The sequence below is a fragment of the Carettochelys insculpta genome, chromosome 4, assembly GCF_033958435.1.
Source record: "Carettochelys insculpta isolate YL-2023 chromosome 4, ASM3395843v1, whole genome shotgun sequence".
NCBI lineage: Eukaryota > Metazoa > Chordata > Testudines > Carettochelyidae > Carettochelys > Carettochelys insculpta.
Window position 1 is genome coordinate 29,631,609 of NC_134140.1, and position 16,208 is coordinate 29,647,816.

At 45.1% G+C, this 16,208-nt stretch overlaps 1 protein-coding gene across 2 annotated transcripts in view; it reads left to right on the top strand.

Moving 5' to 3' along the window:
• Positions 1-16,208, top strand: part of LOC142011987 (ADP-ribosyl cyclase/cyclic ADP-ribose hydrolase 1-like) — a 41,489-nt gene that overhangs the window by 20,526 nt on the left and 4,755 nt on the right. For both annotated transcript variants that reach the window (XM_074991738.1, XM_074991737.1), the window contains 6 exons: positions 7,759-7,888; positions 8,584-8,719; positions 9,277-9,359; positions 11,977-12,050; positions 12,734-12,826; positions 15,826-15,912. In XM_074991738.1, coding sequence (XP_074847839.1) covers positions 7,759-7,888; positions 8,584-8,719; positions 9,277-9,359; positions 11,977-12,050; positions 12,734-12,826; positions 15,826-15,912 — 603 coding nt within the window. The remainder of the gene's footprint in view (positions 1-7,758; positions 7,889-8,583; positions 8,720-9,276; positions 9,360-11,976; positions 12,051-12,733; positions 12,827-15,825; positions 15,913-16,208) is intronic.

Here is a 16,208-nt window from a genome sequence, read left to right on the forward strand (position 1 = left end):
TCTGGTTCAGTGACGCTGATGATAAGACATCCCACACACAAGTAGAGCTTTATTGTCTCTGTACTTCACTGCCCTTCTGCTCTCTCACTTCTCCCACAAGGTGGCAGTGTCCACCTTAAATTCAGCTTTAAATATTGCTAAACCTTTGAAATGGGAAAGACACCTAGCAAGGATGGGTTTTGAGACTGCTCTGGAGTAATAGCAGGGCAGAACAGGTTTGAAGGGGGAAGGCTTGATGAAAGAAAATTAAAAATTTAAAAATGCATACAAAAAAGCTGTAGTAACTGCGTAGACAAGACCCTATATGACCACAAGATGGCACCTTTAAGGCTAAAGATTTTATTAGGGTATAAACGTTCATGAGTGGAATGTAACTACCCTGAAATCTATCACTAAGTAGCAAGACTAATGGTACATTAAAATGCGTTTTATAGTTTGAGCATTTCACACCCTTACTGTACAGCAAATATAGTATGGTTATATCTACACTAGAAGCATCGGTCTACAGATGTTGTCTGAAGAGAAGTTTCCACAAAACTTCTGTCAGCAGATTGCATCCACACATAAAAGCAGGTCGATCTTTCAATCCTCTGTCAAGAAAAGGGCCCCCTGGAGCATCAACACAGCATTTTAGTGGACAGTTTCTGTTGACAAAACAAACTATGTGTAGATGCTCCACAAGTTTTGTAGACAAACTCCTAGTTCTGTCTACAAAACTATAGTGTAGATGTAGCATCTAGATTTACAGCATACAGTAGTACTGTTGGCAAATAAAGCACTCTGCATACACATTTTTGTTTCTTAATATCGAATAGGCTGTTGCCACACTTGGCCAAAACTTCAAAATGGCCATTTCAAATATTACTAATGAAGCACTGAAATGAACATTCAGCACCTCATTAGCATTAGGACGCTTCCAGCCACAGCACTTCAAAAGCACTGCTTTCGAAAGTGTGCGGCTTGGCATGGCTACAAGGGGGTCCTTTTCGAAAGGACCCCACTCCTTTTGAAATCCTCTTACTCCCCTCCACTGAGAGGAATAAGGGGATTTCGAAAGGAGCAGGGTCCTTTCGAAAAGGACCCCCGTGTAGCCGCACCAAGCCGTGTGCTTTCGAAAGTAGTGCTTTCGAAGTGCCGTGGCTGGAAGCATCCTAATGAGGTGCTGAATAGTCAACTCAGCACTTCATTAGTAATCTTTGAAATGGCCATTTGCATGGCCATTTTGAAGTTTTGGCCAAGTGTGGCCAAAGCCATCTTGTTTTTTCTTTAGTGTTATGCATTGCTAGGTATGCCTCTCTATTATCCAGAATATTTGAATATCTGGCAACTTCCTGGTCCCAGGGCTGCTGGATATGAGAGTTTACTGTAACTGGAAACACTCCAGTCCAGTGGCAATTTTCTCTGGCCTGCATGCTCCTGACAGCTGCCATGTGACATATGGTTGTCAGAACTCATTCCGATGCTGAGCAACTGGTTTCACCTATTCCTTCAAAAGAGGAAAGCTTATTTGTGGCAGTTTGATGTGCAGCAGTCTCAGCTAATGCTCCCAGTGTTTAAATGCAGTATTATTCAGTCTGACAAAAATCAGTGAAGTCTTCTGAATGAATTTCTTATTCAGAACATGCCTCAAACTCGTCTTTTGGCAATGAGGAAGAAAGTTCTCCTTGCACTCTATCGGCTTGCAGTGAAAAAGGCCTCGCATAGGACATCTGCCCTGCCTTCATTAAATTTCAGCATGTGTAATGTTAGTGTGAGATTTGCCACTGAATTCTCAGAGATCAGGAACAAATCCTTTGTCCAAACACACTTAGACCCTCCACTGGAGAGCAACACTCAGTCCTGTGTGGAGAAAGCTTAATCTTTCCCACAATGCAATAGTAAAAGGCTTAGCCTTTGTGGCTGTTTGCCAAAAACAGGGGTGTCTAGTTAACAGCATTTGCAATGATGGATTGTGCAACATGCCAAGTTTCCAATAGGGTCTTGACTTAGACAATCATCTGATTTTCTCTTCTGGTATGTTTAACAGAATGCCTTTCTGTTTGGGAAAACCATTGCATGCTCACAAAGACAAGGTCACTTCCGCACAGAAAAAAGTCATAACTGGAAACTGTTTAGGTTGTTACCCTCCAGTTATACAAGCTTTGAAGCAATTTCAATATGAATTCCTCTGAAGAGACAAAGGATGAAGTAATAACTGGGTGCAATGTGCCAGCTTTTGAGTTTGAGATCTCTTCTTTCAACCCTGTGAAGCTCAAAAGCCTGCACTTTCCACCAACCACAATTGGTCTAGTCAAGGAGATCCTCTCACCTACCTCGTCTCATTCATATCCAGAGAACAGCATGGCTACAATACTACAACCATCTGATTTCTGCATCAGGTTTACTTTATATTGATGGACAACTGGTAGGCAGTATCTGGAGATAGGTATCTAAGCATTATCTTGATTTTGTAGGTGGAGAAACATAAGTGGCTTACATGGGGGGAAATGTATTCTCCTAAGGTTGCTGCAGAGTGTATAGCATGTGGAAGTCTGCAAATTTTAAAATTATTGGTGCTTTTCCCAAAATTTACTCCTGGGTGAGCTTCTCTAATCCAGAACTCTTGTCTAGCAACATCCATCATGATTTTAGTTATCTGGAGGACCACTTATAATTAGCTACCTATTCTGGCTGAAGTGTTCTGTGATGTTATTCAGTTTTGATTTACTCCTCAAGGCCTTCTAAGAGCCCAGCAAGCAGTGGAAGTGTTGGTAATGCTCCTAGGACCATGGTTTTCCAAATGGAGGGGCGGGGGGGTGTCCCCTTGTGGGAGGGGATGTGAAGAAATTCCAGCAAAGGCATGAAACAATCCAAACCCGCCCCCCCGCCATCATTCTCCCCACCTGAAGAAAGAGCCGTCCTCTGCTTCTGTGTCTCAGCCCGACATTTTGTGGGCAACCCAGCGCAGCTGCTATAAAAAGCAGGCAGCTAGCAAAGACCCATGTGGTGTTAGCTGCCTCCTGCAAAGGTGAGCGAGTGTGGCTTGGAGGAGGATGGGGTTAGATGGGGGGGCTGGGGGTGCCTGGCTTTGTGGGAGTGGAGGGGCTTGGGTGGGCAGCTCACAGGTCTCAGGCAGCCAGCCAGGTTGCAGGACTTGCAGAGCTTGGGGGGCTGGCCCCAGTATTGCGGGGATCAGGCAGCTTGGGCTGGTGGCTGGCCCCAGCAGCATGGGGTTTAGGCAGGCAGCTGGCCCCAGAAGTGCTGGGCTCAGGCAGCTCAGGATGGTGGACATACAGTTGGTTCTGGCATCGTGGGGCTTGGGAGGGCAGTTCAGGCAGCTGGCCCACAGGTGAGGTGGGCAGTTGGTGGGTGGGTGGGTCCTGGCAGCATGAAGCTCAGGCAGCCAGCGGGTGGCTGGCCCTAGCAGTAGCAGGCAGGTGGTCAGCCCCAGCAATGCAGGGCTCGGGCAGCACAGGTCTCAGGCGGGCAGGAGGCTGGCATGGGGCTCAGGCAGCAGGAGCTGCACCGGGCATCCACAAAAGGGGAAGAAAAACCTGTTTGTGCTTATTTTTAAATAAAGTTTGTTTTTATTTTAAAATTAAAAATTGATTTTTTTGTTAAGGGGGGGTGGATGATGGTAAAGAACAGGTAGGGGGCATGAGGGTTTCTCAATCAAAAAATCAAAAGGGGCGCATGACACTGAAAAGTTTGGGAACCTCTGCTATAAACAATACTGGCCTCCTGTGGTCCAGCAAATTCTCTTATTTGGCACTGGTCAGATCCTTAGGGTGCCAGATGAGAGTGGTTCAACTTGTAGTGCATTTTTCCCAAAATATCATTGGCTTTGGATGGAATTGTATATTTCTCACCTCTTCTTGTTGGCCATAGTTTTTACCCCCCGAATTGTGCAATTTACTACACACAGACTATACACTGATTTTTCCAATGGTATGGAGACCATGCTGTCTAAAAAGCACAGAAATGAAGGTAGTGTGTCTTTGATTAAATCAGTACTGCATATCTCCATTTGCCCAGCACATAAAAACCCCAGAGAGCGATAATACTTCCCTACATCACGCAGCTATTAACAGAGAAAGCCATGCTAGTCTATATACTATCAAAACAGAGAAAAAGCAGTCCAGTAGGACTTTAAAAATGAACACAATAAGACATTTTGTTAGTCTTTAAAGTCCTACTGGACTGCTTTTTTAGCTTAATTGTGTGTGTAAAGTGACTTGAAATCCTTGGATGGAAAGTGTAAAATATTATCATAGCAATATATTCCTTAGGCCACTTAGGATGATGTATAACAAATCACACCATGACCAAATATCAAACTGTATAGTTCCCACAATATCCTCTGGTAACAATGCCATAGAACTGCCTGTGGTGCAAGTTCCTGCAACTAAATGCCACCCGTTCCAGTTAACCAGGCGTTATTTTATACTGCCTAAAGGAGTATCAGCAACTTCAAAGGAGAAATCTCAAAAACTCAGTTCCTTCTTCAAAGGGTTTTTCCATGGGACACACTGGTGATGGTGAGGAATTATTGAGATATGGATGAGTCAAGAATGAAAGCTCACAGCATTCCAGTTATGCAGGTGCTCAGTTTAGACATGCTCACCTCAGGGTAAGTCAATTCTGCTGTTCTTTAATTTGCAGAAAACGAAAGAACATAAGGCCACAGCATTGTGACTATTACTGACTAATTTATGAACAACATATGACGTGAGTTTAAGACATTTAAATGACAAGAGGCTGGTGTTTTGGCAGAGCAGAGGAAGAGGGAGGTCTATCCAGTAGGTGGATGACAATTGTGAGTTGATATTTGTACACAAGTGTTAGCTTAATTCTTTACCTCAAAACACAATAGAACAGATGGTGTCAGCTAGTCTCAAAAACGTCCACAAGATTCACATGGTGGAGATTTAGAAATGGGGCATTTCACTGGATCTTGGCAAAAGTCTCAGAAGTTTCACTACAAGCCTACAGGTTGAAAAGTGACTTCAGTGTCACAGTGCAAGAAGTTTCCATTGAGCAATACAGGATGAAGTCAGTACTTGTCAGCACTCACTTGCTGTCTTTCCACTACTGAAGATTTAACTGATCAGTTGACACCTTAAATAACAAAAATTAGACACACATCACTTGGCTGTGCTCACTCCTGCCTGCATCAGTTTTCCACCAGTGTAATTCCATTCACTTCTGTGAAATTACTTGTGACTTCTGTGCAAACGATGGAGGCTAGGATCATAAAGAGGACCCCTTGTGCTGAGTCCAGGTTACATTTCTAAATAATGCAACTTCTGGTGAAATAACTTATAAAGGGGAATTAATATCCATTAGGATAATGTAATTAGCTTGAGATATATTCCCAGCACATAGCGTTCACAAGTGTGTAGTTCATATAACCCACAAAAAACAAAAATAATAAATAGAGGACTAGATAGAGATAAGCCAGCTCCCCGCAATTCCCTGCTGGCGCCTCACAGCTTACTTGCTTCCCACCAGTCCCCTGCAGCTTGTCAGCTCCCTGCACATCCCCCACCAGTTCCCAGCTGGGGAAGCTGTGGGGAGCCAGTGATCTGTCAGCTCCACCCTGACTCCTCCCAGCTCCCTGCTGGTCCCCCATGACTTCAGGGCTCACTTCCAGGGCCCCAGCACTATAGTGCCTGCTGCCCAGCCACACAAAGCTCATCTATAGTCCTGGCTTTTGGTCCCTTGGCCCCTAAATGACATAAATCTGCTTTCCCGAATTAACGACTTTTATGCCAAATGACTTAGTAGCAAGGAACCCCTGTACTGCAGGTGGGAGTACACTGAAAAGCTGGATATCAAGTAACTCCATTGAAGCCAATAGGCATAAAACTGGTGTGTTATCAGAATCAGGCTCTAAATACTTATACAGTTTCATCTTTGTTGTTTTGGATAAAATTACTGCTATGAAGTCTCCTCTTGTCAAGGAGCACAGGCTAATTTTCAGATTACCAGCAGATCTACATCTCTCATTGTTCCCCAATCTGGGAGGCCTGGGAAGCATTTGCAAGGGGCCTGTGGCATGGTCCAGGTCACCTCCCCTAGGGGATGGAGACTGAGTGTCACCCACCTCTGCTTCAGCCCCAGTTGCAGCTTTGCTCATAGGTGCTGGAACTACCGGTGTGTGGGGTGCTGCTGCATTTCCTGGCTTAAAGTGGTTTCCATTACATACAGGGTTAACAGTCTGGTTCAATGGTGCTCACCCCTTGCTCCACTCTGCCCCCATTAACCCACCGCTGTATAGCAGCTCTGCCCCTAGCTGCAGCTCTTCCACCATCCCCACATCTGCCCCAGATTCACCTTCAGCCTAACAGCCTCTGCTGAGGCAACTGTGCAGTAAACATGGGTGGGAAGTGTGGACAGATCCCATTACTGGTAAGGGAGGGCATGGAGACAGGACAGGAATATATGGAGATATACCTATCTCCTGGAGCTGGAAGGGACCTTCAGAGGTCATCGAGTCCAGTCGCCTGCACTTGCAGCAGGACCTATCACCATCCCTAACACATTTAAAAAAAAAAATCTATTTGCCCCAGATCCCTAAAAGGCCCCCCTCAAGGATTGAGCTCAACGCTGGGCTTTGCAGGCCCATGCTCAAACCACTGAGCTATCCCCCGACACCATCACTGCTGATACCATTCAACTTCCTGCCTATTGCAAACTGTAGAATCTCTGGGCGAGATTCTGCCACCCTTGCTGCTCTTGAGGAGCAGTAACTGACTGTGACCAGTCCAACTGGCCACAGTGTGGGGGACACAGCAGCATTCTGAGTGAAGAGGGGAGAATCTTGCCCTCTGTGTGGAGTCAAAAGAGCTCAGGACCAAATGTTGACATGTGCAGCACCTAAGGGGCCAGATTTCCAAAAGCAGTCTGCTCCCTCCGAGGCACCTCAACGAGGAAGGTGCTTGGTAACTGAGGATTTTACACTACAGTCCCTCACAAAACAGAAAGGTCTGATTTTCAGTTTACTCAGCCAGTATATGCTCAACATGCCAAGGCGCTTCTCACTGTTGAAAATCTGGCTACTTATTTTGGGGCCTAAATAAGAGCTAAGTGCTTTGGCTAGGGTGACCATCCATCCCGTTTTGACCAGGACAGCTCTGTATCTTGGTGTCAGGAAGGCTTCCCAATACGTTAACAAAGGGGCTAAGTGTCCCATATCCAGGCCCCTGCTGAGCTGACTTTCTCCCCTGACAAATGCAGGCACAGCTGCTGGCCAGAGAGGGAGCCATCAGGGAGCCCTGCCACAGGGATATGTTGGGGCAGAGGGCATGGCTGCCATTCAGTTCCCAGCTCTCCATGCCTTGGGAGAGCTGGAAGCACACCAGCATGGCTGATGCCTGGTTCCAACAACTCCCCATGGGGAGTTGTTGAGTGCACTGCCATCCCAGTCCTGGTGCCCTGAGGTGTGGGGTAGCTGGGGAGGCCCCTGCAAGGGTGGCAGTTCCATTCCAGGGGCCCTGAGGTGCCAGGCAGCCAGGAAGTTGGCTCCTTACCCTCACCCCTCAGGTGCCTTGTATTTGGGCTTGGGAAATATAGTCACCCTAGCTTTGAAAAACCTGGCCTACAGTGCCTAAATTCAGCACCAAGGGTAGGGAACCTTTCATAAGTCCCCACCCCACTACTAATTTTCTCCTTGTAACAACACAGTCAGCATCTCAGAGAAACAGAAGTGCAATTTTGGAGATTACCTGTTTCTTAAACGGTTTATCTCCCACCAACTATATTTTAATCTTTTGACAGAGACAAGGATTGCCAAAAAATATGGGCAACAATGCAAAACGCATTCGTTTACAAGAACCCATGTAATATTACAACAGAAGATTATCAGCCGTTACTGGATTTGGCGAGTCATCCTGTTCCCTGTAACAAGGTAACAATGTTTGTGTGTGATGAGCTACCTGGGTAGAGACTCCTTGTCTGTACAAGCCTAACACAGTGGAGCCTCTGTTTTTGTTCTGTTTGTAAAGTGCCTAGCGCAATGGGTCTGGTCCAAAATGAAGCTCCTGGGGACTATGGTAACAATTAAGATGACTATGGAAAACATGAGTGACCCTGAATACCTACAGAAACTCTCACTTCAGACTTGAGATAGCAATGCACCCAGAGCTGTTTCTTTTAGAACAGGAGACTCCTGGGAATTCTGTTCATTACAGATCAGTAATGAAGATCGTTACACAGGGCATTGCTTTTGGGGCCAATATTTTGGGCCATGCTGGGAAAATTGTTTTGGCCTCCATTAGTATTTAAAAGAGCAATCATGCATTTATAGCTTGTTATTAGGCCATGTGTGGTTGAAATGCATGCAGAAATGGAGGAGTAACAGCAATTAGAGCTGGTTAAAAAGATTCCTTCAGGTCCCCTCCCCCCCATGGAAATGTTTTTCAAACAAACCAATGATTTTTTTCCCCCTGAATATTTTTGTGTTTCATTAAAAAAGATACTGGAATTTCTCTTGGGGCTTCTGACAAAAAGCTAAGCAATATAAATAAAAAACCCCGCACATTTCCTGACCAGCTCTGATATCAAAGCCATTTCTTACATGCCATCCTTTTCCCCCCCCAACAGTCTTTATTTTGGAGCAAGACAAATGACCTTGTTCATCGTTATACAAAAACTAATCACAATTTCCTCACTCTGGAGGACACCTTGCTGGGCTATGTGGCTGATGGGGTTTCATGGTGTGGGAGCCGTTTTAGTCCAGGTAAGAATTTCAATTTAACACTAACTCCAGGTTTTCCTTCACTCACTAAATTTACAAAAAAAAAATTCAGAAATTATACTTCTAGCCCAAACCAACTCTTGATCCTTTGTGCTCAGCCAGAATTATGGAAAAAGTAAGAAATGTACATGTAGATAAGGGGGTTGCTTACATAGGTTTAGGGCTTAAGAATAAGTAGAGATGTCAACAATCTGTCCACATATCTGAGGGAAACTTACAGAAAACAAAATTTAAAAATTAGGTGGGAAGAGTCACTTCTGAGACTGCTAAGTGAGCATCTGTGAAGAAACAAACAGTAAGCATCTCAAATAAACATTCTCCCTGCTCAGCTGGACCATAAATAATGGTTGTGCAATCATTTGTGTAAGGGGACCATAAACGCCTTCCTGAAACACCTTGAAGTTAAATTCTTCCTTAAAACACTTCTCTCTTGAATCTGTTGCTGATGAGTTGCAGTGTTTCTTTTTGCTGTTCTATTCAGCTCTTGAGGCAGTTAAAATTCTTCTCTAACCTTTTTTATTCTACCTCATTTATTTTAGGCATTAACTATGAATCTTGTCCAAAGTGGAGTGAATGTGAGAACAACCCTAATACTGTGTACTGGAAAATGGCATCCAAGATGGTAAGGATTATATAGCAACTGTTAGGATCAGAGCTGGAAATGTACCCTTTGGAGATGTTGAAAGAGGAGAAAAATCTTAGCACCTGGCAAGTCAATTGCAAAACTCCCATGGACCTAACTGGGGACAGGGTTTCAGCCAGACCATGAAAACCTGAGGCAACAATGCTGAACATCCAAATTTGGTATGTCTGTTCCATTGGCTAGAAAATGCAGGGTTATGGGGTCAAAGCCTTTAAGATTCATTGCCTTCATGGGACTCTGAGCAGGCATAGAAGTCTACCTGCACAGATCCTATTGCAAGATCAGGGCCTTAACTTGAACTCCTTACGTTAATGGCCAGTAAACTTTTTCCCTATATTATGACCAATTACCTCCTGAAACAATATTTTCATTTTCCAGACTATTGGATGTCACCAAAACTCCCACACCCTAGTTCAACACCCCCCACCTCACATCTTACCACCCCTACATCCAGCTGCGGTTCACTAGTCCTGCACGTCCCCAGCTTTCTCTACCCAGCATGTCCACAGCTTCTTCAGCACCATGCTTCTCTGCAGTTTCACCCTCCTCTCCATATACCCCAGCTCAACTCCACCCTCCAGCCCCAACCCACCCCACCCCAGGCTTAGTCCCCTTCTCCCCTCCCACAGCCCCAACCCACCACCCAAGCCCCTAACTTATGTGAATTTAGAGGTATGAGTATCTCAGGGGACTTGTGTGCTGGACCATCACATTTTGTCCAATTATCTCCATAAATGGGACTATTTTTGCAAGATGCCAGACCATCAGGATTTCTGGACCATCAGAGGGTGGATTAAAGGAATTGTACCGTATACTGGTAGGTGCCTAACTTAAGGCCACGAGTAACCCTATTAAGCATATAAAGTCTCACTGAAGTGAAAGTTATGTATGTGCTTCATTACCTTGCTGAATCAGGGCCTTACAGAATGCTGATTTAACTCTTCTGTTAGGGTTCTTCTGGCTAAATCAAAAGGTAATTTAAATTTGTTATCAAAACTGAAGATTTAAGAGAGATACTGAGAAAGGATAATGGAAATGGAAGTGACTGAGCATAAAACAAAAAGGAATAGCATGCTTCTTAGGGACAATACATTAAACAAGGATTTTTGCCTTCAGCAAGAAACAATCCTGAATAGGCTATCACCTAACATCCCCAATTAAGATGGCTGAGATCAGTGTTGTGCAGCCACGCAGGAGAGATTCAAATGCAGAGCACTCACAGCTAGTTTCTTTGTTTCTACTGGTGATGCACGCTTGCACGTTTCAGTACACAAAGGCTTATTCCGCACACAGGTGGAAAAGACGAGCAAGAACATTGGGGACAAATAAGCAGATTAGGAAAATATAAGGAGACTGGTATCCTTGAGGGATCAAGAAGGGTAGTTCCATGTGCATTTGTGAAAGGCAGATCCTAGCCAGAGTCAGAATGAGCCGCCATGCTTCCTTCCCTAGCATGCTGGCTCCAAGTTGGCCTCGCACATTCATTAGAGTTGATCCTGCCTTAGGCAGGAGGCTGGAATAGATGACCTCTTAAGTTCACTTCCAGCCCTAGAATTCTATAATATTGACTCCATATGCAAAGTAGGCTTCTATTGTGTTGACTTACACTGCTTATTCTACATAAACAATAAGTAGTCCTGTGGCACCTTATAGGCTAACAGATATTTTGGAGCATAAGCTTAGGGAATCTAAGCAGACAGGTGTGTAGCAAAACCCAATTGTCAGACTCTAAAGATATGTGCAGTACATATACACTACTGCATACACATCCATATATACACATCTCTCCAGTTACGTGGTTCAGTAGGACATAAGCTTTTATTAGGTACCTCACACAACCTTTTGTGGATAAATATCACAAACGCAGCATGTTGGGTGTAGGTCAGTCTGTCAGGCCTGATAAAAGTTGCTGCCACAGATCACTGAACCCTTTGGCATTCGGGGCTCTTAGGGTCACTTCTAGTACCCCAGCATAAATAAAGCAGCCTGAAAGCTGTTTAACTTTCATGTGCTGCCAGTAGAACCAGCAGACAGGAAGGCCACAGTAATGTCATTTACACCTAGGGTGACCATATCTCCTTGTCCCAAATACGGGACGGAGAGAGAGGGCAGCAGGGTAGGGTTGGCTCCTCCCAGCTCCACCAAGCCCTGAGGGAGTGGCGGCCACCAGTACTCTCCCCCAGAGTCCCAAGAGGGCCCAATTATGGGGCAATTAGTCCTTTTTAAAAAAAAGTAGGAATGTTTTTTGGTGTCCCAAATACTAGACCATCCCACCAAATATGGGACAGGTGGTCACCTTGTCTACACCAGCATCCAGGAGATCTGTGGCACAGAAGCTATTAAGCCACATTTGCACCATCACAGCAACACCTTCCATGGGGTTATTCACTTGTGGCAGGTCAATGTAGCTTTAGGATAACTTTGCATCTGTAAGAGACTATATGAAATTTAATATGGTAAAATAGTGGACCCAGATCCTGAGCTGGTAAAAAGTGGTGCAGCATTACTGAAGAAAAAATAATTATACCTATTTACTCTAGCTAAGCAACCCAGGCGTGTGTAATGCAAAAGTACAATGTGTGTTTGCTTTGTTTAGTTTGCAGAAGCAGCATGTGGTACAGTTCAAGTGATGCTCAATGGATCAATAGATGGAGCATTCAACAATAACAGGTATCTATTTACTCCATCACCTCCTGTGGATCTATTTTACTACTAATTTAACTGGTGCAGAAAGATATGATAAATCCCAGTGCAAGACTGGGGCTTTATTTGGTTAGAAAAGCACACCATAGAGAGCTTGATTTTCAGCTTTGCTAAATTAGTGTTGATGTCTATATAGCTATGCTCATTCATACTTGCTTTTGGCATACAAGAGCTGGAGTCTTAGCACTTTCTGATTTGATTTGGATTTTTTTCCCCCCTCAAAGTTGCCATAATCCACAGAATTTCTTGCAGCAAGGCCAAAATGGACTCCTGACAGGAGGTTCTGCCTCTAACTCTGAGGAATGACAAAACTAGTGATTAGCACAAGCAGATTTTTCACCCTCTTTAGTAGCAGCAGGCACTGGTAATCCAAATGAGTGATCCAAAAGTCATTAGGAATGAAAGAACCTCATACTGTTTCATTGCATAAATAGTTCTAAAGGTTCTCAATATAGCTGAATGAAAATGGGGAGAAAGTCTTTTAGCACAAATTGCTTAAGTAGTCCATATAATTTTCCCTGTGGGATGTTCATGCTCTCGCCACTGGAAATAACTCATGTTAATATGTTGTAGTGACTGGAAAACATCCTTTGTTCATCTCCTTTTAACACTAAGATGTGTGTTGCTTTTTCATGCTCCTATTCTTACAGCATGTTTGGAAGTGTTGAGATCTTTAACTTAAACCCGCACAAAGTTTCTTCAGTACGCATTTGGCTGATGTATAACATCGGTGGACCTCAAAGGTAACATGTGACCCTTTATTTCTATATTTTAAACTGCAATTTTCTGGAGCTATAAAATAGCACTTACACATCTCACAGAACAGGAAGGGACGTTGGCAAGTTGCTGAGTCCAGTCCCCTGCCCTTAGCAGGGCCAAGCACCATCCCCCTCCTTTTTTTTAAATCTATTTGCCTCAGACCCCTAAATGGCCCCCTCAAGGATTGAGCTCACAACAAGTGGCAAATGGCCTTTCAAGTTTCATTTGAGGCCTAATTCCTAAGGCTTTGGAAGGAATTCACATCAGACAACTGAGACATTCAAACTGTGTTCCAGGGTTTGACCATTAGCCATTTTTTCTTTTGTTCTGTTGCTTTCATTGTTACAAATGTGACTATTTTGATTAAATTATTGTTTCAGGATATAATTGGTTTAATGGCCAGTAGCACCTGCTCTCCCCCTGTACCCCTCAGCCAGGGAGGACCTCCCTGCCCCCACAGGCTGAACCCTTCATCCCTGGGGTCTGCAGCCCCCTGTAGGAAGTTGCAGCCACTATGTCTAGGACCACTGCTGCAAGGCAGGAGCCCCCAGTCTAGTGCCCAACTGCAGGGCAACAGCTGGGAATGGCAGGGTGTAATCCTGCATTCCCCATATGCTCCCTGTGGAGGAGAAGCCTCTGGAGCCCATGGGGCAGAGAGTCAGAACTAGATTAACCTCCTAGGGGCCTGGAACCCAAATGTTTATGTAAGCCTTTGGGGGGGGGGTGTGCAAATGGAGCATGGTACAGGACTGAGCCACATCTGCTGCTGCTCTCACACCCGCTCTGGGGTCTGTGATTTCACACACAGGTTCCCTTCCTCCCACTTCAACCCCACTCACACCGTCACAGAGTGTAGGGCAGCATGGGGCCCTGCATACCCATCCACACAGTCAGCTGCGATTCTCAGCCAGTAGAAAGAACAGAAAGTTTTATTTCTGGACAAGGGTACAACATAAAGGTTCCTGGGCTGACAGGTCTTCAAGGACAGTCAATACAATCCACCTTAGAGCAAGGGGGGCCCCCCTCAGGGCTAGGTCCCTCCCCGTACTGACCCACATGCTCAGTAGCCACCCTTGTCGAGTTCCTTCCTGCCCCCTGCCTCCAAACAAGCTGCTCTCTATTTGTTCCCTTTCCTGGCCAATAGGTGTCACACCTCCCTGCTCAGATTAGAAAGGGCATGGGACATCAGTTAGTGGCTACATGGGAGGATGCTGGGGCAGCCTCAGTGAGTGAGTCATACCCCAAATTCCCATCACTATCTAGATAGTTTCCCCAGGCACTGCACCACCTGAGGTGCACGCACACAGGGATTACAACAGGTCAGTAACGTACAGTCTACAAGAAGCAGCACATGCCATAGGCCAGCAAGATGAAGATGAGACAGGCCATCCTAAGGAGCACTAACCATTTACTTGTATACTTTTTAACCTACTAGAAGTCTTTTTAATGGGTGCTCAAACAAACAACTTTACTTTGAGTGTCTGTACCGCACAGTGATTTCCAGTGACCTCATGGAAGTCTGAGCAGTTTTACCAGGTGTCCCATATTTGACATAGGGAAAAAAATATGGTCACCCTAATTTTGTGGGCCAACTCCTATCTTTTGTTTCAGTTTGGCCTTGTGTTATGTGCACTAATGTGTGCAGAATACATCACATTAGGAATTTGAACTTGTCCTGATCAATTCACCTGGGCCCTTTCCACACAGGCCACTTTCTTTGGAAGTGGCATGGTAATACACAGCCTGAAATATGCTAATGAGGCAAGGATGGAAATTCCCTGTGCCTCATTAGTATATGGTCACATGATTTGGAGTCCAGAAGACCATTCTTCTGGACTCAAACGCCATGTAGAAGAGCGGCCCCTGGGGGGAGGGTGTCTTCCGGAAGGGAGTCCTTCTGGAGGCCCCTTCTGGAAAATTTTTGGGAAGGGGCCTCTGGAAGAAGGACTTCCTTCTGGGAGACACACCCCCCCCCCCCAAGGGGGCTGCTCTTCTAAATGAGATTTTGGAGTCCCAAAGAATGGTCTTCTGACTCCAAATCATGTGACTGCATGCTAATGAGGCATGGGGAGTTTGCATCTGCACCTCATTAGCATATTTCAGGCCATGTATTACCATGCCACTTTTGAAGAAAGGGGCCTATGTTAGAAACAACCCTTGAGGGGGGGGAGGACCAAACACCAGCTCCTTCCCCTGACTTAAGCTCTTTGGAGGGATACACAGGGGGAACTGCAGATGGAATGGCCAACCGCAGAGAGGACTGTAGGCTAGGGACTTACATGCATGAGTATGTTGTCAGTCTCCCTTCATCCCTGTACACACAAAAGACCTGATCAAGTTGCTTTCCATTGACTTCAGGGAGCCTCAGATCAGGCCCCCCAAAGCCATAGGGTACATGGTCTGGAAAGCAGCTGGGGCAGGAAAGTTCTGCCATCTCCATGCCTTGCTGGTGCATCAGAGACTGAATTATATCTTACAACCCAGATAGCCCTCCCACAGCAAAACTTTTCAGGACAGAGTGATGCCCCAGCCTAGAATTCTACTTAGTAATGCTGCAGCCTATGTAGTCAGACCCCAACACCACTCTGTGTTCCTAGAAACCACTGAACTGTGCAGAGACATTAGGTGCCTTGGCATGGATTTGCCAGCAGGTGTGAGAACCATGTCTTTGTCCTTCATGTACATTTAACATTATGTGCTTGTCTGTACCACCTCCCTACTTCGAAGGGAGGATGGTAAGTAGGGTGTTGGGAGTTTATTAATGGAGTGCTGTGGTATATATGCAGCACTTCAGAGTTGCTGCGGGGCGGGGGTTGCTTAATGAACACCCTACTTACCATCCTCCCTTCGAAGTAGGGAGGTAGTGTAGACAAGCCCTATGTGTTGTCAGGCAGCATAAGGCAACAGTGTTAAAAAACCTACATACCTGCCCATTGTGAGCTTCACATACATGCAGGACTTAACCTACTTTTTTTCTGTTCAGGGAGTCCTGCACAGGTCGCTCCATAACAAGCTTAAAAACCATCTTAGAGGAACGAAACTTGAGTGTCTCCTGTGAGGACAATTATAGGTAATTATTTGCTTTGGGTTTAAAGCAGAGCTTTACTTAGATAAAAATGAGGCTGTTTCTCTCCAGCCAGAATTTTTTTTTTTTTTTTTTGAAAGAAACAGATCATGTTTTATTATGCTTACATATCAGTGGCCAGTGTGAAAAGGACAGCAGTAGTGTAAGGTCAATGTCATAATATTACACCACTGCTCCAAAGGCTGCCCTAGTTTGCTGTTTACCTCTAGGAGAGTTGAAGTTGCTAGTATTCATCTTTCAAGTCCTCTGCAGTTCAATCCTTGCCACTAAAGTCAGCCCCT